The sequence below is a fragment of the Oscarella lobularis genome, chromosome 10 (genome assembly GCF_947507565.1).
Source record: "Oscarella lobularis chromosome 10, ooOscLobu1.1, whole genome shotgun sequence".
NCBI lineage: Eukaryota > Metazoa > Porifera > Homoscleromorpha > Homosclerophorida > Oscarellidae > Oscarella > Oscarella lobularis.
In genome coordinates, this window is record NC_089184.1 from 220,903 (window position 1) to 246,899 (window position 25,997).

Sequence of the window (25,997 nt, forward strand, 5' to 3'; positions counted from 1 at the left end):
GCCTTCAAGAGTCCGGCGATTGTTATTGCAAAAGTCACGTAACTGGATCGAAGTGCGATCAGTGTCTCCCTGGTTATTATAATCTTTCGGCGGACATGCAATCCAGATGGTTGTGAATCGTGTAACTGTTTTGCGGACGGGACGGTAGGGGGAAGTGACGTATGCAGCGGCGATTCAACGGGCCAGTGTCCGTGTAAGAATTTCACGGAGGGTCGCCAGTGCGATTCATGTATGGACGGTTATTACGGTCTCAACGATGTTGGATGCTTGCTTGCCTTGTGACTGTGACCCGGGCGGAAGCAGCGATTCCGTGTGTGACAAAGCGACGGGCAAGTGCCAATGTGCCGTAAATAATGTCGAGGATCGAACGTGCAGTCGTGGTTTATTATTATGGTCGTGGTTTATTATTATCGCGACGTGCATTCGATACGAGTTGAAGCGGAAGGATCGGCGACGCATAATCAATTGAACCCACTGTGGGGATTTAGTGCTTCCGCCTTGCCCGAGTTGACAGGAAGAGGCTACGCAATTCTGTCTACGGTGATGAAAACGCCGTATTGGTAGGCGTTTCGCCTGAAGGCTGTCCGCTGCAATAAGGGAGTTTCACGTACGTCTCAGTCTTCTTGGATGGTTTGGTTGTTTTGAATGTGAACTTGCTTCTGTGTTAATGCATGAAGAGGGTCAAAGGTAACGGGAGTGCATGTACGAGTCCCACTTTCTCTACTCCCAGTAGAAGTCGTTATGGGCCTAAATTGGTTTTCGCGACGCGTAGAGGACGAAGCGTCCGTTTGTACAGGGTTTCTTTATCAAGTAATAGCATTAGGTTTCTCGGTTTTTTTTTGGCATTGACTGAAAGGCCTGCTAACGTCAGTGCGTCGCATTCTTTCTGTGGTGGCAATGGTGGCGATGGCTCGCGTCCTAGTCGTCGCTCTCCTCGCCCTTTTCCCTCTCGTCGGGGCTCAGGAAGATCCCCCGGCGTCTTTCACTCTTCTCAACAACATTCTGATGGCGTCGTCGAACGACACTTGCGGCAGTCCGCCCGAAGTCTACTTTGATCCGGTCGCCAATGAGAACAGGACGTGCGACGCGACTGACGATATGAACGATCATCCGCCGTCGGACGCGTTGGACAACGATGAAGCGTCGTGGTGGCAGTCGAAAGGAGGCGTTGAGAGCGTGTCTCTTTACATCGACTTGAAGCAGGTCATGGCGTTTTTTCTCATTTCTATTTCCGTGTCAGTTTACTTCCGGTTTCAGGTCTACGAAGTCCTAAGCGTTAATGTTCGGATGGGAAATTCATACTTGCCCCGCGATTTTGTTTTGGAGAAAAGGATCGAGGACGGATCGTACGTTCCGCTTGAATATGTCGTCGACGACCCGTCCAATCGCTGCCTGAGCGTCTTTGGCGTTAATGCAAAAGAAAGCTTTGCGCTGAGCGATCCTGCTAATGTTACCCTTTGCCACGGACCTACGGACACCGATCTTGGTGCGGGAGGAGACACGGTAAAAAATAGGAGAGTACCTTTCCTCTTCTTCATTTGTCCTGGCCTCCGTAGATCAATATCGACTTTGTATTGACTGATCTAACGTTACGTCCTGGCGCCATTACTCATACTAGAGAATTTGTGGTAAGCTGAAGCGAAAACGAGCCTCTCACACGACGATTTCTTTTCCGCGCAGGACTTCATCAGTACTCGAATGCTTCGCCTTCGATTCATCGGCTTCGTCCCGGACGCAATAGATGACGTGAGTTCGTTAGGTTAAACGAGATGACACTACTAAGCTTTCTGCTGTCTAGGGTGCAGAATTCTTTACAGTCGCTGATTTGACGATAACGGGGCGATGCAGCTGCAACGGCTTCGCTTCGACGTGCACCGAAGCGACCCTTGCCAATCCCGTCTACAAATGCGATTGCACGCCGTCGTCTCTGACGGATGGAGCGAGCTGCGATCGTTGCCAAGCGCTTTTCAATAACGCTAGTTACATGAGAGCGTTTGACGACCCGTCGTTCGTCTGTCAGGAGTGCGACTGTAACGGGGAAGCCGATTCGTGCGCATTCGACGCGACGCTCGCTCGCGGCGTCTGCAATTGCACGAACAACACGCACGGCATCGACTGCGGCGAGTGCCGCGTCAACGTCGAGCGCAACCCCGTGACGGGCGCGTGCGACGCGTGCAAAGACGGCTTTTTCGGTCTCGATCCCAACAATCCAAACGGCTGCGATCCGTGCGTCTGCGACGACGTCGGCGCAATCAACGACATTTGCGGAAAGGAAGATGGTCAGTGTTCGTGTCAACCAAACATCGTCGGCTTGAGTTGCGATCGGTGCGATGATAGAACGTTCAATTTCTCACCGACGGGATGTCAATGTAAAGAGCTCAAAATCGCTGAGAGTCAATAACGAATTTCTCTCTTTTTAGCCTGTCAATGTGCTGATCCGAATGCACAGTGTAATAGCACGACTGGTCAATGCGTCTGTCCTCCGAACGTCGTCGGACTCCGATGCGATGCGTGCGCGCCGAATTTCTTTAATTTTAGCGCTACGGACGGCTGCCAGCCGTGCAACTGCACCCCAGGCGGATCTATCAATCAGTCGTGCACCGACGACGCGGGACTGTGCTATTGTCATCCAGGCGTTGTCGGCGACAAGTGTGATGAGTGCGATGCCAACTTTTTCAATTTCACTAACGGCATCGGATGCGAACCGTGCGAATGCGACAGTGAAGGCTCTAGAAACCTTCAATGCAACGCGACGACGGGAGTTTGTCCGTGTTTGTTGAACGTTGCCGGCGACAAGTGCGACGGCGGTTGCGAGCCAGGATTTTTTGATTTACAACCTTGGCCCGGGTGCAGGCCGTGCAATTGCAACAACACCGGTTCAGTTGGCATTGAATGCCATCAGACGATCGGAAATTGCACGTGCCATCCCGGCGTTGCCGGTGCCAAATGCGACGGAGGCTGCGAGGATTTTTTCTGCAATTTCACGCCAAATGTTGGCTGTCAACCGTGCGACTGCGACGCTGACGGATCGGACGGCACGCCTTGCGACAAGAGCACGTGCGATTGCAATTGTTTACCGGGAGTCGGAGGAGCCAGGTGCGACGCGTGCCTACCGGGATTCTTCAATCTCACTGCGGGCTGCGAGAACTGTTTGTGCGATCCCACCGGATCGGTCAACAACAGCTGTGACAGCGTAACGGGGGATTGTGCGTGCAAGGTGAGTAGACCTCAGCAAAAGAAAAAATCAATATATTAAGATTCGCGATATTCCAAGGTTGGCTACGTCAGTTCCAAGTGCGCCTCGTGCGACCAAGGTTTCACGCGTGCCACGAGTGGCGCGTGCGTTCCTTGCGCCGACGTGTGTAACAGCCACGCGACTGAGTGCGACAGCGAAACGCGCGTCTGCGTCTGCCTAAACAACACATTCGGCGATCAATGCGACGTGTGCGCGCCGGGATTCTTCGGCAACGCCACCGCCGGTTTGCCGACCGATTGCGAAGAGTGCGAGTGCGATCTCGTCGGATCCGTCAACGGCAGCGTCTGTCATCCTATCAACGGCACTTGCGAGTGCAAAGTCGGACTCGTTTCACCCTGTCGCGTTTGCGCTGAAGGATTTTTCAATAAAACTAACGACGGATGCCAACGTACGTTCACGCCGGACATACTGTATAGTCGTCATTTTTGTTATCTTTTTTCTTCTGCCAAGTTTGCATGTGCGACTCCATGGGCTCGTTCAATGAGAGTTGCGACGAAATAGGACAATGTGCGTGTAAGGACGGTGTGACCGGTTTGAAGTGCGATCAATGCTTGCCATTCCATTTCGGCTTTGCCAACTGCACGTGTAAGTATGAGTTCGTACTCTGAAAGTTTATTTTAGCTGCGTTCTCTTAGCTTGCAGTGAAGGAGCGAATGGATTTTGCATTGCCCAGCTGGAGTCGGAGATCAACGGAGCGTCCGCAACGATTGGGTACGTTTCGGAAAGATTTAACAATCATTCGGCCGAAGCAGATTCTTTGCTGAAAATGTTGACTGATTTGGAAGCGGACGTCGATGCGAAAAAGGTTTTTGATTTAATTAAAGATATTTCGAGTTCTACTTACACTTGAATGTTAGGAGAATGTGAGTGATCTGCTGCTTCGTCTACAAGCGTTGGAAATGCGCGTAGAGAATCTCGAAATGAGGGCGGAGTATCTACTCAATCGGACCTGTTATCTCTTAGACAAGGTAATTGTGCAATTTTTCTTGCTCTTTAATTCTTTATCGATTCGGTAATGGCAACAGGCAAAGGCTTTGAAGAGAAGAGCCGAACAACTGTACAACGAAACGTGCGATAGACTACCGGAAGTCGAAAAGATCAGAGACGACGCCGTCAACGTTTTGAGCACTGCTATGAGTACAGAGAAAATCGCGAGAGCCAAGCCGAGACTTGATTTTTTTCCCATTCTAGGCGTTTATATGCGGATTGACAGCATAGCAACGGAAGTCGAAGGGAAACGGAACGATTCGCAACAACTGTTTGATATGGCAGTGGCAACGCTTGAAGGATTTACAACTAGCTTTGATCAGCAAAATATGAGCGTCTATCAGGCGAAGAAAATGGCAACAGACGCTTTGACAATGGCCATGTACATCTACGAAAAGGCAAAGAATCTTTCTCTATCGATCGACGCCCTCAACGCGTCAATTTCTCATCTAATGGACCTTGAGACGTCCGTGGGAGAGGAGACACAAAAGACAGATGAAGTGATTGCTGATGTAATGCGGGTTGTTCAAATGGTTGAGGAAAGACTGAACATGACTGACGTAAACTATCAAAACGACTCGATAAATAATATCCAATATTTCTTCTTCGTTTTGCACAGGATTTGGAAAAGGTTATTAGCGGAATTGTCGCCATGGCAAACAGCACTTTGGATATGATTGAAGCAAGAAACGATCACGCTCGATCTTCGTTAGAGGACGCCAAAAGCTTCTACGAGGTCAAAAAAAGAAAGAAAACATACGTCCATCTAATATTATACTGATTTTTTAGATGGCTAATAGCACCTTGGAGAGTACTCAGACTATGTTGGCTATGCTGATGGATCGCCTGGTCGGCTTCAACAATAACCTATTGGTCGTTGAAGAACGAGTCGATGCTTCCGTGTCTCATGCTTATGCTTTGGCTGATCAAGCGATGCTTATGAAAATGTGCGTCGTTGCAGTGTCGCTGAATTTGATTTAATTTTATTCTCATTTTAGGATCTTTGAGTACAGTCGACGTTTCGGGCAAATGGCCGTCGACATTGCGGACATGTACGAAAGTACCGAAACGACGGTTGCCGAAGCGTTGGCATTGGCTCAAATGGCGAGAGAAAAAGCGCTGAATGCATCTCGACATGTGAGCGGAACTTGCGCAGAGACCACGATTTCGCTTACGAATAGACTGATAGGTGGAAGAATTGGGCGGAAAGGCATTGAGTGACCAAGCGGCGGCGGCGAAATCGTCCAGTGAAATGCTTTTGAATCGAGCCAATCAAGTTCTTGAAGACGTTCGCAGTAAGAACGTTCGACTCGACTGTGACTTTCTAGGAGTGCTACGTATTTCTCATTTTAGATTTTAAAATGCACAACAAAACGGCGGCCAACGAGACCGTTGAGTCTGCTAGGCATTACTTTAACTTGGCACAGCAGGCAAACGAAGACGTGCGAAATGCCATAGCGAATCTTCCAAGTAAAGAAGCAAGCGTTTTCCGCCTCAATCTGTTGCTTCACGGTGTCGTTATTTAGCTTTCGGAGATTTGCCTAAAGATATAGATGAGAAAGTGGATTGCATTAGGGAGGGGGCCGGCGATTGCGCAGACACCTTGGACACCGTAGACGCGACGCTCGACAGCATGAAAGAGCCAAACGTGGAGAATGCGGAAATGACCGCTGACCAAGCGAACGCGACGTTCACGAAAGCAAGACAGACGCGTACGTGTAAACGAGAACGAATTGACGTCATTTTTCCTATACTTTTCAACGCCTTAGTGTCAAACGCCTCGGCTACATTGGATGACATCGAAGAGAAGCTAAATTTAACGAAGAGCATCACAGCAGACAACAGCGTTATGCAGCAAGCGGTGAAAACGAACATCAGTCGCTTGAAAATGAAACTAGACATGCTCAAGTCGGTCGTCGCTTCGCAGGTTCAGTGAAATGATCTCTGTATGTTCATTATTCGTTGAAATCGCTTTTTGGATTCTTTAGTGTCAGGGGAAATTGGTTTTCACACAGACCAGTGCTGTTGCTAGGTTTGAGCTGAGCAATCTAGCGGACGACGGCTTCAACGTCGGAAATCGTTTCGTGTCCGTGTCGTTTTACTTTCTCGCGCAGAGAAATCACGGCCTTCTGCTCTACTTGGCTCCGCGTCACGGCGACGTCGCCGCCTATCAATACTTCTCGCTGGAAATCGTCGACAACTACCTGTGGCTCAAATTCAGCGTCGGCGGAAGAAGCGGCACGATACGGCACGAGCAGAGAATTCACGTCGGCGAGTGGTATCACGTCTACGCTACGAGGCATGTCTGTGTAATGGTCATTTATCATGGGTCTATATCTTAATCTTTTGTTAGGCATTACCATTTTGGTGCCGTGACCCTTACTGATCCCGATGGCGATATGTCGACGTACTACGGTCGAGCGGAGAAACGAGCCTTATCGACTTACTCAAACGACACTTGCCTTGCTCTTTTTGGAGGCTTGGATTCGTCCTTTAACAAGGCAAGTTTATTGCAGGGGGGGACTTCGAAGAGATTCGTGATATTTTTTTAGACTTCAAGCGCAGTCAATCAAAGCGATTTCGTCGGACTTATTCACATGATAACAATCAAGAGGCAGATGATAGCTGTGTCCGACATCGATTTTCATCCACGAAATCAGACTCAACCTTGCCCTACTCGGTCAGTTAATGAGCTCAGGCTGATTATACAGACAGCGTTATTTGTTGAATTTATTCTTGCAGGAATGCGACGTCTCCCGCTCTCTTTGGCAGTTACTTTTTCGAAAACAGCTTCCTGCAGTTTATGACGCCGTCTGTGAACGAGACAAACGTTGCCAACATATCGTTTCGATTCAGCACCGCTCAAGCGTCGGCTCAACTTCTCTACGTCGAAAGTGACGATCGAATGACGTATCTCGCAATCGGCATTCGCGAGAACAGTCCTCTCATCATTTCTCGTTGCGGTCCGACGGCCAGTGCACAAATTGTTCTGGCATCAGACGTGAAGCTTACGAACAGACAGTGGCACACGGTGACGGTTGACATGAAATATGACGGCTTTCTCTGTGTCGTTGATGTGACCGTCGACCATTCGTCATTCCAATCGTTGTCGTTTCCTACTTCTGTCGATTTCACTCAACTGAATGAAAAACTCTACGTTGGCGGAGTGCCGGACTCGTTTTCTCTGTAAGACTCAGGTATCCATTTAGCTTTTCTCTATCGTAAGGGTTTTTTAGGAGTGGCATTCCTCAGTTGAGTCTCATCGACGGTGTCGACGATTACCAGGGCTGTTTGCGTGACTTGACGTTTGGTAGCGCGAAAAGAATCGCTTTGCCAACAGCTGTCGAGCGCCAGAACGTCGATTTCGCCAGCTGTCCTTTCGACGTAAGTTAAACACAACTCAAAGGCACCGAATTTAAATACGCTCGTGGTTCGGAATTTAGAGAGTCAATGGAGTGTCGTTCAAAGGAAAAGGACACGGGACGATAACTGGTCTCGGCGGTCTGTTGGAGAACATAACTTTCGACATTGTGACTGATCAGAAATCGTCGGTTCTTGCTTACTTCAAGAACACCTACGGAGTATTTATAATCGATTCCGTCAGCTTTATCATTTTTCTAACTGTGCTGATATAGGAGTATTTCTACTTGGCGATATACAACGGTGATCTTATTCTTTTGGAAAAAGCTTCGGGAGTTGCTCACAAACTTTCCACGTGCAACGCTTACGTGCACGACGGACGTCCGCATAGGATCATGATTCAGTTCTCTGAGACTACGTGAGTAAATCCGTCTTTGATTGAGCGGATTCGGTTTCATTGTCGTGTTCTCTCTTTACCAGAATTCGAATCTACGTTGACGGAATCTTGGTTGCCAATCTCGCGTCAGGCAACGGTCAACTGCGTTTACCGTCTGAGATTTACGTCGGCGGAATTCCCGAAGACCTTTTCGACGAGGCACAAATGGCAATTTCCGATGTTCCTGTCGCCGAAGGATACGTGGGTTGCATTCAAAACGTCTCCGTTAATTCGGAACTGTACGGTTCTCGAATGCACTTACGTATTATTTATTTTTTATTTTTTCAGGGTGCAGTTTGAGTCGAGCCTGTCTGTCAATGTCGACTTCCTCGGCTGCAGAATGCCTTCAACTGTCACTCCTCCAATGCAGTCGCCCATGTGCCCGGGTCCCATTCCTAAACCGCCGCCGTCGCTGCCGCCGTTGCCGCCTTTCCCTTCGATTACACCGACTCCTGCATTCACTTCAACGGCACCGCCACCGTCTTTTCCACCACCACCTCCGTCAATTTCTATCACTCCTACCACCAGCATTGTGAAGCCGACATCTATTCCGCCTCCGTCGTTTCCTCCGCCACCTCCGTCAACGTCTATTGCTCCTACCAGCGTCGTGAAGCAGACACCTCCACCGTCGTTTCCAACTCCGCCTCCTCCGTCCACTGCTGTTGCTCCGAGTCCTACACCAACAGTTCCACCGACGCCCACTGAAGTGACTCCGACTCCAACGGAGAAGGAGACTCCAACTCCAACGGAGAAAGAGACTCCGACTCCAACTGCACCGCCTGAAGGCTGTGCACCAATCATGCTGAGCGATCCGTTTATTGGAACGAGGAAGACCTTGATGTTGCAAAACAGCTATTTTCAATTTACTGCTCCTCGGAACGTGAAGCGCACGTAATTTCTGATATTGATTCGCAGGACGTTGTGGCGAGTGCTTTTTATTTAGAACCAATATCGAAATGAGCATCAGGACGACGTCGTTCGACGGCATTTTAGTTTATCTTGGCGGCTCCTTTGTTGACTTCTTTGGCATGGAGATACGCGGCGGAAAAGTTCGAGTAGTTTTTAATGCCGGATCGACTAATATAGAGGCGATTACGAACTCTTCATACAACGACGGGCAATTTCACAAGGTTCAGTAGAAGCGGTTTATCAGTAAGGTGTTCACGTGTAGTGGGCTCTTTTCTTTTTGCTAGATCGTTGTAGCCCGATCTGACAGAAGCGTGACTTTGACTGTTGATAGCGAAACTGTTTCAGCATCAAGTCCGAGCAGACGTGTTGGCATTGACAGCGATCGTAAATTCTTCATCGGTGGCGTTGCTGCTGGTTCGCCTGCTACGGGTCTTCTCACATCAGGAGAAGCTGTAGGAAGCCGGCGCAGACGGCTATTCTTTTACTCGTTAACTAATGTTTCTTTGCAGTCTCGGCCGAGTGCTATATCATGTTTTGCCAATGTGACTTTGAATGGCCGAACGTTGGATCTCGAGTAAGATACTTATCTGCTACGAAACCTTTTTATTATTATTTTTCTGCGCAGCAATCCCGTAGATTCTGCCGGAATCGGAGTTTGTCCTGGCACCGGCGGTGCAGGCGCCCACTACGACGGGACAGGCTACTTTAGTTTCTGTAAGACGGCCGCCTGTCTTAGCATTTTATCATCTGAATTCTTCTTGCGTCTACAGACACCGATTCTTCTCCCTCTGTCCTTACATCAAGGGCGTGGAAGTCAGGAGTAAGGTTCACCATTAGTCTACGTTTCCGCACAAACAACGACAGTGGCCTCATTTTCTACACATTCAACCCTATCATACCGGACTATGTTCTGGTAGCTTTCAACAAGGGAGTGGTATGATTGTTTTAACTATCCTAGCCAAGAACAAAACACTGGTTTTTTTCAGGTTGATTTCTCTTTTAACAACGGGGACAACGAAGTAACTATTCAGCTTGATACCACTACGCTGGGAGTGTCGTTGTGCGACGGAAAGTGGCATTCTCTCACTCTAACCAAAGATACTCTCATTGGGACCATTACGCTCGACTCAGTGTTTGAAGCAACCGGTTCTGCGCCGAATGGCCTATCTGGCACCGACACCTTTGCACCTCTCTACTTTGGGGGCGTTCCAAGTTTGTCTACAATATCATCAATTCCTCGTCACTGATTAATTTCTCTTTTTCTCAGATGACATTTCCAGGCCTCCGCCGCGAAATCTTGGCGACATAAGCTTTAATGGCTGCCTGGATAACCTGTTTCTGCAGAGCTCGAGGACTCTCAATCCACCTTCTTATGATGATCCATCGTCTGTTCTTCTTGGCGTCATCGAAGGCTGCCCGCTGCTACCGTAAGGGGCGCGAGCGACAATAACTATCTGTTTTGTTTTGTGTCTGTCGAGAAGTTTAGTGGGTGTTTTTTGATGTTTAGGTCTCACGTGCTCTAGAAGTGTTGTGCGCATGCTAAGTTTCCCACCACCAAGTGCAGGCACCGCCCCACCAATGGCTTTTGGCCAATCCCTGCGACTTGTAGCGATATTAGCCGTCATCGGCTTCGCCGCTCAAGTGGACGGGACGAGGTACAGCACGCTCGGGCCGAATAGGATATCGCTGTCGTCAAACGACACATGCGGATCGCCTCCAGCATCGTTCGAAGCGTTTCGCAGCGATGGAACGACCGAAACGATGACATGCAATTCGTCGAGCCCATCAGAGGCCTATCCGCTCGACCATATGCTCGATCTAGACGTGAACACGCGCTGGCAGACGGCAAACGGTCGCGATACGGTGCAGTTCGTCGTCGATTTCCCGCAAGCGCACTTGGTTATCGATCCCGCTCTAACGACGACTAAGGGCGTCTATCGACCGAAGGCGTTCGGCTTGGAAAAGTCGATCGATCACGGAGCGACATTCGAACCGATGTTCTATCTCGTTGAAGAGCCCTCGCAGTGCGAGAATTTTTTCGGGGTCCCCTTCTTGGAAACTGCAACGAACGCGAAAAGCGTTCGTTGCGCCGAACACAATTCTGCCGCGTCGTCGTCACAAAAAACTGTAAGAACCCAGGCGGTCCGTCTGAGGTAAAGATTTATTTTCGGCTTTAGATTTTCTTTGGACTTCTCTCTGGGAATCGACCGGGATTGTTGGGAGGAAAAAAATCAAGAGAACTTCAGGTTTGGTTGCTAAAATGGACCGAAAAAGAATTTGACAAAAGCATTTTTTCAGGAATTTCTTAACGCGACGACACTGCGTTTTACTCTCACGGGATTTTTACCAAAAGCGCTCGAGCAGGCACGAAATGACGTCAAAAAGAAAATCCAAAAATGATTTCTCGTTTTTTAGAACGTTACCTATTTTGCAATCAGTTCCATCAGCATCAGCGCCGAATGCGAATGCCACGGCCACGCGTCAACGTGCACAGTCGACGCAATGACGGGCCTCTACACGTGCGACTGCACGGGAAACACGGCCGGTCCCACGTGCTCACACTGTGACAATTTCTACAACAATCTCCCCTACGAGCGCGGCGACGACGGCTTCACCTGCGCCGCCTGCGACTGTCACAATCATTCGACGTCGTGCGCTTACAGCGCCGCGGCGGCGAATTCGAGCAACGACGGCAGCGGCGGCGTGTGTCTCGCCTGCGCGCATAACACGACCGGCGCCCAGTGCGACGAATGCGTCGACTTGTTTTATCGTCCCCGCGGAGTCAACGCGAGCGAAGTCGATGCGTGTCGTCCGTGCGAGTGCCACGTCGCCGGCATTCGATTGAGCAATGTAAGCGGAGCGGTGTTCGGGGATTGCCTTCAAGAGTCCGGCGATTGTAATTGCAAAAGTAACGTCACTGGATCCAAGTGCGATCAGTGTCGCCCTGGTTATTATAATCTGTCGGCGGACAATCCAGACGGTTGTCAACCGTGTAACTGTTTTGCGGACGGGACGGTAGACGGAAGTGACGTATGTAACGACGATTCAACGGGCCAGTGCCCGTGTAAGAATTTCACGGAGGGTCGCCAGTGCGATTCATGTATGGACGGTTATTACGGTCTCGATGGGGCACTCGATGCTGGATGCTTGCCTTGTGACTGTGACCCGGGCGGAAGCAGCGATTCCGTGTGTGACAAAGTGGCGGGCAAGTGCCAATGTGCCGTAAATAATGTCGACGATGATCGAACGTGCAGTCGAAACGGAATTGACGTGGTTTATTATTATCGCGACGTGCATTCGATACGAGTCGAAGCGGAAGGATCGGCGACGCATAATCAATTGAATCCACGGTGGGGATTTAGTGCTTCCGCTTTGCCCGAGTTCACAGGAAGAGGCTACGCAATTTTGTCCGCAGGAGTAAGAAAAATATTTAATTTTTAAAACGAATTTAATTAAAGGAGAATATTCTAGGATGAGTTAAATGTTACAATTGAGATTCCCAAGGACTCGTCTTACGTTCTCGTTCTTCACTACGCAACCAGTGCAAATGGCGTTGCTCAAGGAAATATTGACGGGCAAGCTATTCGTTTTGATTTATTGTCGACTTGTTCCGGCGGCTGCTACACGTCAACGTCTTCGCAACTCGTTCTCAATAGCGGACAGCACGCCGTTGGATTGCGATTTAGCAATGACGTTCTAATAGTAAGGGAACTGAATTATTTTCAATTAATTGGTTCACTTTTTTTATGTCTAGGATTCTGTGATTGCGATTCCCGATGCTTTTGTGAATCCGACCATTTTCGATGCGTCCACTTTGTCGACTTTCAATGCTCACTGCGACGTCATATCGGCAAACGTCACGTCGTCAATCTGCCTCGACTTAACCTATTCGCTCAGCGTCGCCTTTTTTGATCAAGTGTCGCTGTGCCAATGCAATTCGCAGTTTTCAACCAAAAGTCTCTGCAGTTCGGTAACTCGTAGCGGCGGCCAGTGTCTTTGTCGCACTGGCGTCACTGGACGAACGTGCAGTCGGTGCGCAGCCGGATTCTACAATCTCACAACGAGCGGATGCACATCTTGCCAGTGCGCCGATCCCGACGGGCATTGCGACGAAGTGAGCGGTCAGTGCGTGTGTCCGCCTAACACAATGGGAATGCGCTGCAATCAGTGCGTGCCCAACGCGTACGGATTCGACGCGAAGTTGGGCTGTCGGCTCTGCGAATGCAACGCGATCGGATCAGCGTCGCTTCAGTGCAACGCGACGGGATTGTGCTGGTGCGCGGCTAACGTCGTTGGGGATAAATGCGACGAGTGCGAGGACGCGTACGCGAATATGACGGCCGGGTGCGAGGACGCGTACGCGAATATGACGGCCGGGTGCGAGGACGCGTACGCGAATATGACGGCCGGGCGAGGGTGCATGGAATGCGGTTGTAATTCGAATGGCAGCGTCGACGCCGTCTGCAACAAGACGACAAGCGCCTGTTCATGCAAAACCAACGTTGTCGGACTTCGTTGCGATCAATGTCGAGACGGCTATTTTGATTTGTCGGGCGAGAATGTCGACGGATGTCGGCAGTGCGAGTGTTTCGGAGTGACGACCGAGTGCGTCTCCGGCGACGTGGAGAGAGCTCAGGTAACGTCGGTGTTCGTCTTTGGCGGTTTGACGCCGTCGCTTGGCTGGACGATAAGTCGAGAGGACGGCACGAATGCATCCGATGCCGATCTCTCTATAGGAAATGTTTCGTCCAGTAAATTCAAACTCATGGCTATCAAAGACGTTCTTGATAGCTCTTTCAACGACGATGTTGGTCTCTTTTATTGGAATGCGCCTAGCGAATATCTCGGAGTAAAGACTTCGTCTTACGCAGGGTTACTTCGCTATTCGATTGACTACTCGACGTTGCCGAATAGTTCGTTTGCCGTCGCGCCAGATGTGATTATTATCGGAAATAACGGAAAAACGGCGTATCACACTCTGACGAATCCTCCACTGCCAAATCAATTGAACGCACTTCAAGTGTCGCTCAACGAGACGTTTTTCACCGACGAAAATGGAGCGATGTTGAGTCGCGGCGCATTTCAAACGATACTCGCCGATATTCGCTTTCTTTTAATTCGAGCCGAATACGAAACGGAAGCAAGCATGTTCGGCATCTGTGACGTCTCGCTCGACGTTTTTCAAGTCGGCGAAAAATGCTCGTGTCCACCAGCGTACACGGGATCGTCGTGCGAATTGTGCGCATTCGGTTATTACAGAAACGGCGCCGGTATTTGCACGGCTTGCCAGTGCAACAATCACGCGGCAGACTGCGATAAAACAACAGGCGTTTGCATCGCCTGCGCGAATAACACGGAAGGAGATGAATGCGAGCGTTGTCGCGACGGTTTCTACGGCGACGCTACAGGAGGAACGGCTAGCGACTGCACGCCGTGCCCGTGCTCGTCGCCGAGTTCTCGTCAGACGAACTGCAGCGTCGATGTGTCCGGCAATCCCGTTTGCTCGTGTAGCGCCGGTTATCAAGGCCGTCTGTGCGACGACTGCGAACCGAATTATTTTGGAAATCCAGCTCTATTCGGCGGCAGTTGCACGCAATGCGATTGCAATGGAAATATCGATCGAACTGATCCGGATAGCTGTAATCGTACGACGGGCGAATGTCTCAAGTGTCTCGGAAATACGACCGGTTTCGAGTGCGAGAGCTGCGCGGACGGTTTCTACGGCGACGCGACGACGTCCGACGGCTGTCGATTGTGTTCGTGCGACGACGACGGATCGTTTTCGTCGATATGCGACGATCGAAACGGTTCGTGTCCGTGTCGCGATAACGTCGTCGGACAGAATTGCGATCGGTGTGCCGTCGATTATTGGAATTTGGCGAGCGGGAATGGTTGCGAAACGTGCGCTTGTAATCCCGGGGGATCGGTCAATTCGAGTTGCGATTCGGCGACGGGAAAATGTAATTGCGCGGCGAACGTTTCAGGACGACGATGCGACGCATGCGAGTCGGGTTATTACGACTTCGATGCGGGGTGTTTGGATTGCAATTGCAGCGCGTCCGGAGCAGTGAACTCGACGTGCGACATGACGACGGGAATGTGCCACTGTCGTGCCGGATCGACGGGTCGACGTTGCGATTCTTGTTCGCCGTTTTTCTTCTCCTCGTCGAGCGAAATCTGCGTCGCTTGTGACGAGTGCACGCAGACTCTCCTCGATGTTTTGAGCGCCGAGAACGAAGCCGCATTTGCAGCTTTGGAAATGTCCGTCAAGTCTCTTGAAGACTACGGGAAAATTGACGATAATCTTACCGCGTTGAATTCAAGCCGTGACGCTGAACAGAGTCGGGTGAATACCTGGCTCGCTGAGCTCTCTACTATTCAAACTCGACTATCTTCTCTCAACACTACCAATGTGGGGATTGAAGCTAGGACGATTGAAGCTCGCGTGACCGAATTGACGGCGAGAGCTGGCGAATTAAACAACGTTGCAAGGGCACAGAAACCGGGGATCGATGTTCTGCGAGACAAATCGTCGGACTTGGCACGACTCGTCGTGACGATTTCGAACGACGCTAGCATCGTGCAGAAAAACGCATCGGCGTTGCTAAGTGAAGCGCGTCGATTGGAGAATTCGTCTGCCGTCCTTTTGGCTCGAATTTCGACGAGAGATTACGCGTCGAATCTCGTCGAGGTGAGTCGTATTGAATCCGACGCCGAACAAGCGTTGCTAACAGCGACAAGTTTGCGTGATCAGTCGAACGATTTGCACGATCGTCTCGTAGCGTTTGAGGCCTCTCTTGATCAATTTCCTCCAAACGAAACGCTGGCAACGAGCACAGTAAATCAAGCGTTGGCGATTTCTTCCGCGACTCAGGACTTGGCCGACGAAGCGGCGCGTCTTTTAGCATCGACGCAGGCATTGGATTCGGAAATACGCAGTGCGAAAATGTCAGTCGAATCTTCTCTGGAACGAATTCGAATCACGAATGAGATGACAGAAGAAAATGTCAACGCTGCGGAGGCGAACTACGCAATAGCGTCGAATCTGTTGTACGATACGGCGTCTGGAAGTGGCAGTGGATCAGCGATGGCAATGAATGATGGCATCGTGACGCAATCGGAAAAACTCACAGAACAACTCAATTCTGTAAATGCGACTCTCGAAGGAACCGAATTGATTGTGATTGCGGCCGAAGTGCACGCTCAAACTCTCGAAACGAACGCCAACGAAGCGCAGGCGGTGTTCGATAGCGTCAAAGGACGAGGCGAAACGGCCGTCGAAGCCGTTCAGAATTACAGGGATGTGTCCAACGCGATCAACGAGTCGCTTGCCTTGACAGCCGAAGCGAATGCGACCGTTCAAGCGACGCTGAAAGAACTTGAACGGGTAGCCGATATGAATCTCAATGTGATGGCGCTTTCGTCGAAGGAGGAGAGTGAGAACGTTTTAGTGCGAGCTGAAAACGCTAGTCAATCAGCTGCGGCTCTTCCGACTTCTTTGGCGACGGGAAAGCAGTTACTCGCAGAAGCGGAAAATGCAGTCGTTTCTGCTCAGGAAGCAAATTTAAACGTCTCTACTGCAATTGGTAGTTTGCCGGATTTCGAAAGCGCTCTTCGCTCTTCAAATTTAGATGCACTCGTACAGTGTGCATCAGACTACGAGAAAAATTGCAGCGACGTGACACCATCTTCGAGTCAACTGATCGAGGAGAAAAGAGCAATCATTTCACAGGCTCAAACCAATCTTACATCTGCTAATAAAACCCTGAATGACGTCATCGATATTGCAGACGACGTTTCTGAGGAAATATCGCGTAGAAAATCGGAGCTAACGAATGTTACTTCGGTAGCCAATGAGACGCGAGACCTGCAAACGATTGTGAATAATACTTTGAGTAGAGTTCGAAATGAACTCGCTCGTGCGAGAGCGATTATTGGACGAGTTCGATCGGCACGTCACTTTGTCGTCAATGCGTCTCTCGGATTTAATCTGACGAACGTTCTGGGCTCCAATGCGACGGAACTATCTTTGCAATTTCAACCCGACACTACGGATGGTCTGCTACTTTATTTAGGCGATCGAAAGGGCTCTTCGAATTCTCAGTATCTCGCCTTAGAACTGATATCGTGCTACGTCTGGTTCAAGTACAATTTGGGTGGCACTAGCGCTATGATTAAACACAATACGGCGATTACAGTTGGCAATTGGTACGAAGTCGTCGCAATTCGAGAATTTTCTGCCGGAAGTGTGACGGTAGTCGGATTTGGTTCAAGCGGTGCCGTCGCTTCGGATCACTCCTCTGGCGATTCGGGAAATCTCGCATTGAACGATCCTCTCGTCGCAATGGGAGGCAGCGCCCAAGTTCCCTTGGAACTGTCTCCGGATTTAATCAATGCAGACTACGTCGGCTGCTTGGACAATGTATCAGTTGACGGCCTTCTCTTGGATGCCACAGCTCCGCACTATTCGAGTCCCCTGGTGACTGTTTGCAATGACAACAGATCAATACCGATTGTCGACAAGCCAACGTCGTCGTCGTCGTTGCCGCCTGTCTCGTCTACGCCCGATTTCGTAGTTTCAACTCCGAGTCTTCCTTTCTCGTCAGATTTTGCTGTCCCCCCGACATCGTCTATTTTACTCACGTCGCTGATTTCGTCGACGCCAGTCGTCGCGTCTTCTTCTCCTCCACTATCAATGTCATCTGTTTTTCTACGCTCGTCTTCGTCATTATCTTCCCAAATAAGTCTATCGTCCTCGTCTCCTCATGTCATCTTCTCGTCATCTTCTGACGTTTTTTCATCGAGCAGTGCACCGTTGTCATTGTCATCGTCATTGCCAATTGTTGTCTCTTCTTCGGCCGCTATTTTTTCAACGCAGACTGTCGCTTCATCAATTCAGACTGTCACATCTTCGGCTACTGTTTCTTCATCTCAAGCTGCTGTGTCTTCGAGTCAAGCCGTCTCATCTTCAACTGCCGCTGTTGTGTCTTCTAGTCGAATCGTCTCCTCTTCATCTCAGGCTGCGTCTTCGAGTGAAACCGTCTCTTCTTCAATTGCTGCTGCTGTGTCTTCTAGTCAAATTGTCTCATCTTCAGCTGCCGCCGATGTATCTTCATCTCAAGCTGCTTTTGTGTCTTCGAGTGAAGCCGTCTCATCTTCAACTGCTGCGTCATCTCAGGCTGCCGATGTATCTTCATCTCAAGCTGCTTTATCTTCAGTTCGAACTCCTCCGTTGCGAATTACAACGTCGTCTCTTTTTGCTACGCCGTTGCCGACGATGCGGCTTCCGTTGACGTCTCTTTTTGCGACTCCTATCTTTACTGCTACCCCGACACCGACGCGTTCTCCTTCGGCTTTAGTAGGAGCTCGAACGACCACGATTCTACAAGCAGATTCTACTTCTTCGGCGGCTGTTGTGGAAACGACAGTACAGACGATTTCTGCAGCATCACCGTCTGTTTCTAGCCAGTTGAAAAGCACAAGTGCTCTTTCATCTACCGTAACGGAGAAGTCGAGTGTACCCACTCCGTCATCCGACGTTTCTCCGGTTGCACCGTCTCCTGTTGTTTCATCGAGTACTACAGTTGAAGCGTCGTCTGCTCAATCGAGCGTACCCACTCCGTCATCCAGCTTTTCTCCGGTCGCGCCGTCTCCTGTTGTTTCATCGAGTCTTTCTACTGCCGCAGTTGAAACGTCGTCTGCTCAATCGAGCGTACCCACTCCGTCATCCAGCGTTTCTCCGGTCGCGCCGTCTCCTGTTGTTTCATCGAGTCTTTCTACTACTACAGTTGAAACGTCGTCTGCTCAATCGAGTGTACCCACTCCGTCATCCAGCGTTTCTCCGGTCGCACCGTCTCCTGTTGTTTCATCGAGTCTTTCTACTACTACAGTTGAAACGTCGTCTGCTCAATCGAGTGTACCCACTCCGTCATCCAGCGTTTCTCCGGTCGCACCGTCTCCTGTTGTTTCATCGAGTCTTTCTACTGCCGCGGTTGAAACGTCGTCTGCTCAATCGAGCGTACCCACTCCGTCATCCAGCTTTTCTCCGGTCGCGCCGTCTCCTGTTGTTTCATCGAGTCTTTCTTCTGCCGCGGTTGAAACGTCGTCTGCTCAATCGAGCGTACCCACTCCGTCATCCAGCGTTTCTCCGGTCGCACCGTCTCCTGTTTCATCGAGTCTTTCTACTGCTACAGCGGAAGCGTCGTCTGCTCAATCAAGCGTACCCACTCCGTCATCCTCCGACAGTGCGACGCCTGCTGAACAAACGTCCGCCATGCCGATTTCAAGCTCACTGGGAGGCTCCCTTGTCTCATCGAAAAGCGTAATCAGCGTTTCTTCAACAATCACGTTATCGCCTGTTGCTTCGGTGGAAACATCGTCGACCAAGGCAACCGAAAGTACGACTCAATTGGTGCTTGAAAATTCTCAGCAAGCGCCTAGGACGTCCTCTCTGTTTTCAAGCTCTTCAACTCCCAAATTGGAAAGCAGCAGCAGCAGCTTGCTGCCTCGCACTTCTCTGATCTCATTCACTTCAGAAGCGGCTGCAACGGCATTTTCTAGCATGTCTTCTTCAGTTACGTCCTCTGATTCAAGCCAATTGGATAGTTCGCCAGTTTTCCGAACCACTAGTTCCGTTGGACTGTCTTCAGTTGTCGTCTCAGCGACTACAGACCGGCAGCCGTCGTCCTCGGCTGAGTTTAGCAGCGAATCTTCAACAATCGCATTATCGTCTTCAAGAGATCGCTCCATTGGTTCATCCAGTAGCGAGATTAGAGCTACAACTTCACCAGTGCTGTCTACTTTTGTTCCCGATACTTCGTCAGTGGCTTCAAGCCAGTTACCAAGTTCATCATCATTATCATCGTCATCATCAGCGGCAGCTTCAGTAGTGTCTACTAAAAGTGTCACTAGCACTTCCACTTTGCAGCTTATCAGTACTCCAATGCTTTCTCCGATGTTCACGACAGTTATGAGAACTCCGACTGTAATGACAATATCGCCGACGCCTAGCTCTGCCGTAGTTACGACGACACTTCTACAGTTGTCGTCATCGTCGCCGTCTGTTTCATCTACGCAGGAGAGCTCGAGCAGCGCGGCCTTTGTTTCGAGCTCTGTCGGTGATACTTTGGGAAGGACGTCAACACAGACGACGGAGCGTTTCTCTACGGCATCGTCATCAATTGTGAGCCCGCCCTTCACTTCAACAACAACAAGCGCAGCTCTTTTGACAACCTCGTCTCCTGATGTGCCATTTTCGTCTTCAGTCGCCGTTTCGGCACCGTTTTCTACCCGTTCAGCTAGTGAATCGTCTTCAGTCGCCGTCTCAGCACCGTCTTCTACCCGCTCAGCAAGTGAATCGTCTTCAGTCGCCGTCTCCGCACCGTTTTCTACCCGCTCAGCAAGCGAATCGTCTTCAGTCGCCGTCTCGGCACCGTCTTCTACCCGCTCAGCAAGTGAATCGTCTTCAGTCGCCGTCTCGGCACCGTTTTCTACCCGCTCTGCAAGCGAATCGTCTTCAGTCGCTGTCTCGGCACCGTTTTCTACCCGTTCAGCTAGTGAATCGTCTTCAGTCGTCGTTTCGGCACCGTTTTCTACCCGTTCAGCTACTGAATCGTCTTCAGTCGCCGTCTCGGCACCGTTTTCTACCCGCTCTGCAAGCGAATCGTCTTCAGTCGCTGTCTCGGCACCGTTTTCTACCCGTTCAGCTACTGAATCGTCTTCAGTCGCCGTCTCGGCACCGTTTTCTACCCGCTCTGCAAGCGAATCGTCTTCAGTCGCCGTTTCGGCACCGTTTTCTACCCGCTCAGCAAGCGAATCGTCTTCATCACCGTTCTCTAGCCGTTCAGCAAGTACATCGTCTTCAGTCGTCATCTCAGCAACCGAATTTACATTGGACTCTGTGGCTAGAAGCTTAGGTGCGACTGGTTCGACCGCGTCAATCAGCCAAACATTCAGCACCGAATTTTCGACTTCATCATCTTTCGCTACGTCGGTCCTAAAGGTTTCGCCAACACCGTCGGAAATTTCTGTCTCACCCTCTTCGTTTTTCCCGTCGCCGCCTTCACCATCGGCGTTCACTTCTATGGAGAGCACTCCCATTGATTCTGTATCAACATCCTCGGCGTCAAGATTTTCAAGCGCGACCTCAGAGTCGGAAACGTCCGTCTTGACGATAGTACCAACTGCAGTCACTTCGGCCATTTCATCGAGCAAACCAACGACGCCGTCGTCGACTGCTACGATCTCTTCCTCAAGCGAAACAACGTCACAGCCCAGCACTGTCGTTTCTTCGACATTTGTCTCTTCTAGCCGCGAAGAAACTTCGTCTACTCGAACTTCCTCTGAAACGCAGCTTCAGTCGTCAACGCCACGCTTTGTTCAGCCGTCATCAACACTGCGAGTGGCAAGCTTTGCGACTTCCTTTTTGACTCCCTCTTTGACCCCAATGGCTACACCTGTGCCGACATTAGCCGTTTCCTCAAGCGCTCAGCTCGTAGCAACGACTACACTTACCTCACTAGTATCGACCGCTGAGAGTAGCGTGTTTCAGCATTCGCCCTCTTCAACTTCCGCCACCGCAACGCTCATTTCAGCTAGTCCGACGCCATCGCCTATGCCGCCAACAACAGATAGAACGCCTGTGCCGCCAACAACAGATCAAACGCCTACGCCGTCGACATCAGGTCAAACGCCTGTGCCGCCGACGACAGATCAAACGCCTACGCCGTTCGTTCCGGGGCCTTTTAATTGTTCCGCGCCTATTCGAGATTTCGAATTCTTGGATGACGGTACGAAACTTGTTACGACGTCTAGCTACGTGAAACTTAAATTCTACGTGCGTGACTTCAATAGACGGTAAGGAAATGTTGTCATTTCGGTTTTTTACTTTTTTTGACGTGGTACTTTTAGCACGGCAATCACGTTTGCATTCCGAACGTTTTCAACCGACGGGGTCTTGTTTTATGTTAATGGAAACGACCACGTTGACTTCTTGGGATTGGAAATGCGAGGCGGAAAAGTCAGCTTTGCATTTGACTGCGGAAGTGGCAAGAGACCGCGAATGACTACGACGAAGACGTACAATGACGGCAAATGGCACAACGTACGCAGCGAAAATCCGTTTAGGATTTTTTTCTACCAAACGTTTACGTACTTTAGGTGTTTGTTGTGAGGTCTGAATTCTTTGGCCTTTTGGAAGTCGACGGAGAGGCAACACATGTGATCGCCGCGCGAACCTTTATTGGAATCACTACTGATGGCTATTTGTACCTGGGACGACCAAATGACTTCACTCCTCGCGGCCTTTTATTAGACAAAGAGACGGTACAGTGTCATTGCTCGATGGAACAAGCGCGGAAATTTATTTCTCTACTCTCGTAGGATCGTGGCAGTGCGTTGGCGTGCTTTCGAGCACTCACCGTCAATCGCTACGGCGCAATTGACCTGAACGGCAAACGCAGAGTTGAAAGTCGAGACACGGATCAATGTTTGAGGGGTCCAATTGAAAGCGGCGCTTTCTACGACGGCACCGGTTTCTTTTCGTTATGTAAGTCAATTTACTACGACTAGGATTGCTTAAAATCTTTTTTGTGTTTTTGCAGATAACGACACGCAGCGTCGGAAAGGATACTGGCTTGCCGGACAGCATTTTACGATTGATCTCGAATTTCGTACAAGTGAGCCAAATGGCGTCTTATTCTACTTGGCCCATGGCTCAAGGCCGGATCACGTTGAACTCGAGCTCATCAACGGCACCGTAAATATCATACGTTAGAGAGATAAGACGTAAGCTATTCACATTCATCTACAGGTGGAGTTCACTTTCGACAATGGAGCTGGTGCCGTGCAAATTGTCTGGAGTAATGCGAGTAGCATCCTGTGTGACAACCAGTGGCATCACATCTCCGTACGTAAATCGTTGGTGACTGGACATTTGACTGTGGACGGAATTGATACGGTCAAAGATATGTCGAGCGTCGCCGGCATTGTTGGCGTCGACAGCTACGCTCCACTCTACTTCGGCGGAGTTCCGGGTAAGACGTTCTCTTCTTCTTTTCCACATTTTTATTACTTTGCTCTTTTCCGTAGACGACGTTCAGAAACGAGACGGAAGGCCAGCTACTGGGTTCCGAGGGTGTATGAGGAACGTCGTGCTTGGTCTTCAAAATAGGAGGACAGTACCTGATCTCGTGCCGGACTTCTTTCACGAGACAGCCGTTTTGAACGGCGTTAATCCTCTCGCTTGTCCGTCCGACTAATCACACTCCCTGGTGGTAGTAAACCCCGTTTTGTCTATTTTTCTATTTTGTATTTTTTTGTTTGACTCGAATTGTGCTTGAAAGCTCACCAGGAGTGGAAAATTGATTCCCGAGTGAGATTATGGCCCCAACTCTACCATTTGGTTTTAGCTCCGAAATTCAGAATTGCGGATAAGTAAGATTCGGTAGAGAAGTAATAAGACTTGCTGCTTTTTTGTAGGTGTTTCCTTGCACGTGATGAGACGTGATCTTCACCAAAACAAATGGAATCGAGAACCTTACTCGTTCTTCTTTGCGCTCTCTGCGTGGACATTTCACTGGAACAGCCAATTCCAGAGTCCCCCTTTCGCTTTCCGAATGCTCGAGGTCGACAGTGGTTTGATGCTGCTAAGGTTTGCAGCCGAAATTATTGACCCCGCTTACACGATCTCTTTTAGTTTGGTTTGTTTATGCACTGGGGGCCGGTTTCTCAGTGGGGAACAGAGATATCGTTTCCTCTCGTTTGCAAGTCATTTCCCTGTAACATGGCCGGACCAAATCGAACGACAATCACAGCAAATAATACAAGCCAGCTCCAAGCTCACAGACAGGCTTATGCCGACTTAGCCAAGACTTTTAATCCCACGAAATTTGGTGATTATAGAACTGGTAAAATGACGTAAACGGGACTCCTTTCTTTTTAGATCCAGCATCAATGGCCAAGTTGGCAAAGGCGGTCGGCTTCAAATACCTCGTATTTACAGCCGAGCACTGCGACGGTTTTGCAAGCTTCAATACGAGCATCTCTACCTACAACATACTAAATACACCGTATAAGAAGGATATCTTTGGAATGCTAGCTGAGGCTTTCAGAGCTGAAGGATTGAAAGTCGGAAGTAAGTGGTGATAACCAGTTTTCTTGACCCCGCTACATTGTCTTTAGCTTACTTTTGCCCGAGCACGTGGAATAACGACAACTACTGGGCACCCAACGCATTGACGGCTTTTGGGCCCGTTTGCCGCCCCAACTACAATCCTCCTGACGATCCAACGCGATGGGACGCCTATTTGAAATACTTGCACGGTCAACTGGAGGAAATTGCCGTACAATATTCTCCCGATCTACTTTGGATTGACTGCGGACTGTCTCCAACGTACTTTGACACAATGGTGATTTTTTTCTGACGTTTGAATAAATAGTGATGTCATTTTTTCTGTTGAAGGTGGAGCAAGTGGCCCCATTGTTTGTCAAGCAGAATCCTGACGTCGTCATTCAAGTGAGAGGAACGGGAAACTGGGAGGACTACTTGGAACTGGGCGATCACTCAGAATCTCAAGCGCCATCTATTATGGGCCAACCATTCATGACAGCAGGCGTTCACTTTGAAGTACCGTCTACTCTGGGCGGTCAGTGGGCATTTAATCCGGACGCACATTATAAATCGGCCGAGGAAGTCATAGGAAATCTTCTTCTGATAACCGCTAAGGTACGTAGATTTTTGGCTTGGATCGAGGGATTGGCGAGAAAGGTTTTTTGCTAGGGTGGTAATTATCTTGTTAATCTCGGTCCGGGCCCCGATGGCTTGTGGCCAGAAAGTGGCGTCGAAGTTTTTCAGAACATAGCCAGCTGGATGGCTATCAATTCTGAAGCGATTCATAATACGACTCCTCTCTGGCCGTCCAATTATGGAGTCCATCTTCCCTCCGGTCAATCGTACAGGTACAGACAGTGTCAAAGAGTACGTCTATAAAGATTTGGCTTTCTTATTTCAGCTTGTACGTGACTTATTCGTCGGCCAGTTCTGCCATCTATGTTTCGGTTTCAGCGGAATCGGTTACTAACGGTACTCTGGTGATTCCTTTCATTCGGCCGAGTAATTTTGCCCACACTATAAGCACGGTTCAAGTAAGAAAATAATAGTCAATCCTTGAAAATTATTTACTTGGGAGAATTTAGTTTCTTGGCATCGAAAAGCCTTGCACCTTTTCCTTGAACGACACCGGCTTGTTTGTCATGTTTCAATTGCCTCTAGTACCCGTTCAACTTGGCTCCTACTGGAGTCAAAGTAAGTGAAAGCTAGCCTTCGTTATAACCCTTTGACTCGTTTCTTTGAACTAGCAAACGAGGATATGGCTCCCTGTGCTACAAGAGGCTGTTCCATCTACACGAATGATCACTACGTTTTGGCCGACAACGAAAGCTACTGTTTCCGAAATCCTGGTACAAAAACCGCTGCAGAAATGGCACTTCATCTTGCAGTTTTTTCATTTTAGGAGAAGGGCTGATTCCACTCTACCTCATCTTTGACGGCACTTACATGGACAATGCTCTTACGAACGACCCCTCCCAGCATCCAGGGTATGAAAATGTTAGAACAGGTACTGCATCGATGTACTACACGATTCTCAACCAGAGAGAGGGGGAATTTGTTGTTTTAGAATGCTACGCATATGCAGCTGCGGGTGAAAGTCGAGTTCCACTCGATTTGTACTGGAATGAAGAGAGAAAAGATTTGTGGACCTTATCGTCGGAGCATTCTAGACAGCAGGCAAGAAAATCTCTGCTCAACTTTATTCTACTGCTCGACTTTGATTTGAAATAGGCACTATCGTCCGGCTACAAAATGAATCGCACAATCGGCTACGGAATCGACAATCCGGCTCAATTAGGCGACGCCGCGGAGTTGAGATACTACTACGTTTTCAAAATCTCCTATCAACCGCCGAGAGATGACGATGAAGTCACGGTGTAGATTGCGCGTCCGTTCCTTTGTTTGCTGTACGTGTGCATCGCGGATATTTGAACAGCTCC

General features: G+C 49.7%; 3 protein-coding genes across 4 annotated transcripts; all 3 read left to right on the plus strand.

The window, feature by feature from the left end:
* Positions 1-482: 482 nt before the first annotated feature.
* Positions 483-10,491, plus strand: LOC136191784 (laminin subunit gamma-1-like). Its single transcript, XM_065980203.1, has 35 exons — positions 483-1,203; positions 1,258-1,503; positions 1,557-1,628; positions 1,681-1,746; positions 1,799-2,369; positions 2,421-3,217; positions 3,275-3,644; positions 3,707-3,841; positions 3,892-4,061; positions 4,114-4,224; positions 4,282-4,393; positions 4,448-4,803; positions 4,863-4,979; positions 5,033-5,190; positions 5,242-5,380; positions 5,433-5,538; positions 5,597-5,713; positions 5,770-5,955; positions 6,013-6,170; positions 6,232-6,542; positions 6,597-6,744; positions 6,796-6,923; positions 6,986-7,429; positions 7,480-7,627; positions 7,687-7,824; positions 7,879-8,021; positions 8,084-8,278; positions 8,328-8,930; positions 8,983-9,169; positions 9,233-9,400; positions 9,458-9,522; positions 9,574-9,662; positions 9,719-9,882; positions 9,935-10,160; positions 10,216-10,491. Exons 1-35 carry the CDS (start codon positions 898-900, stop codon positions 10,377-10,379), a joined length of 7,614 nt encoding a protein of 2,537 aa, XP_065836275.1. The 5' UTR covers positions 483-897; the 3' UTR covers positions 10,380-10,491.
* LOC136191782 (platelet binding protein GspB-like) lies at positions 10,485-23,342 on the plus strand. The gene is made up of 12 exons (XM_065980201.1): positions 10,485-11,075; positions 11,126-11,194; positions 11,247-11,312; positions 11,364-12,365; positions 12,420-12,650; positions 12,703-21,803; positions 21,858-22,050; positions 22,107-22,271; positions 22,329-22,494; positions 22,550-22,704; positions 22,759-22,981; positions 23,037-23,342. The coding sequence occupies exons 1-12, from the start codon at positions 10,485-10,487 to the stop codon at positions 23,204-23,206; spliced, it is 12,132 nt and encodes a 4,043-aa protein (XP_065836273.1). The 3' UTR covers positions 23,207-23,342.
* Positions 23,303-25,938, plus strand: LOC136191790 (tissue alpha-L-fucosidase-like). Of its 2 annotated transcripts, XM_065980211.1 has the most exons (13): positions 23,303-23,381; positions 23,427-23,598; positions 23,644-23,839; positions 23,890-24,081; positions 24,129-24,355; positions 24,409-24,672; positions 24,727-24,905; positions 24,959-25,091; positions 25,143-25,251; positions 25,305-25,406; positions 25,460-25,564; positions 25,625-25,734; positions 25,789-25,938. In XM_065980211.1, exons 2-13 carry the CDS (start codon positions 23,470-23,472, stop codon positions 25,936-25,938), a joined length of 1,896 nt encoding a protein of 631 aa, XP_065836283.1. In that variant the 5' UTR covers positions 23,303-23,381; positions 23,427-23,469. The 2 variants fall into 2 exon arrangements, with proteins under 2 accessions (XP_065836283.1, XP_065836284.1); XM_065980212.1 differs by lacking the exon at positions 23,303-23,381 and having other exon boundaries at positions 23,444-23,572.
* The last annotated feature ends 59 nt before the right edge of the window (positions 25,939-25,997 follow it).

What these genes read in the sequence shown, in the direction of transcription:
- LOC136191784 (XM_065980203.1), top strand. Translation starts at nt 898, where the DNA reads ATGGTGGCGATGGCTCGCGTCCTAGTCGTCGCTCTCCTCGCCCTTTTC. An exon ending in CTCATACTAGAGAATTTGTG is followed by an intron (nt 1,629 to 1,680) that starts GTAAGCTGAAGC and finishes TTTTCCGCGCAG; the next exon opens with GACTTCATCAGTACTCGAAT. An exon ending in CCTCGGAACGTGAAGCGCAC is followed by an intron (nt 8,931 to 8,982) that starts GTAATTTCTGAT and finishes CTTTTTATTTAG; the next exon opens with AACCAATATCGAAATGAGCA.
- LOC136191782 (XM_065980201.1), top strand. Translation starts at nt 10,485, where the DNA reads ATGCTAAGTTTCCCACCACCAAGTGCAGGCACCGCCCCACCAATGGCT. An exon ending in AAAAATCAAGAGAACTTCAG is followed by an intron (nt 11,195 to 11,246) that starts GTTTGGTTGCTA and finishes GCATTTTTTCAG; the next exon opens with GAATTTCTTAACGCGACGAC. An exon ending in TTAGCAATGACGTTCTAATA is followed by an intron (nt 12,651 to 12,702) that starts GTAAGGGAACTG and finishes TTTTATGTCTAG; the next exon opens with GATTCTGTGATTGCGATTCC.
- LOC136191790 (XM_065980211.1), top strand. Translation starts at nt 23,470, where the DNA reads ATGGAATCGAGAACCTTACTCGTTCTTCTTTGCGCTCTCTGCGTGGAC. An exon ending in TGAAGGATTGAAAGTCGGAA is followed by an intron (nt 24,082 to 24,128) that starts GTAAGTGGTGAT and finishes CATTGTCTTTAG; the next exon opens with CTTACTTTTGCCCGAGCACG. An exon ending in CCCTCCGGTCAATCGTACAG is followed by an intron (nt 24,906 to 24,958) that starts GTACAGACAGTG and finishes TTCTTATTTCAG; the next exon opens with CTTGTACGTGACTTATTCGT.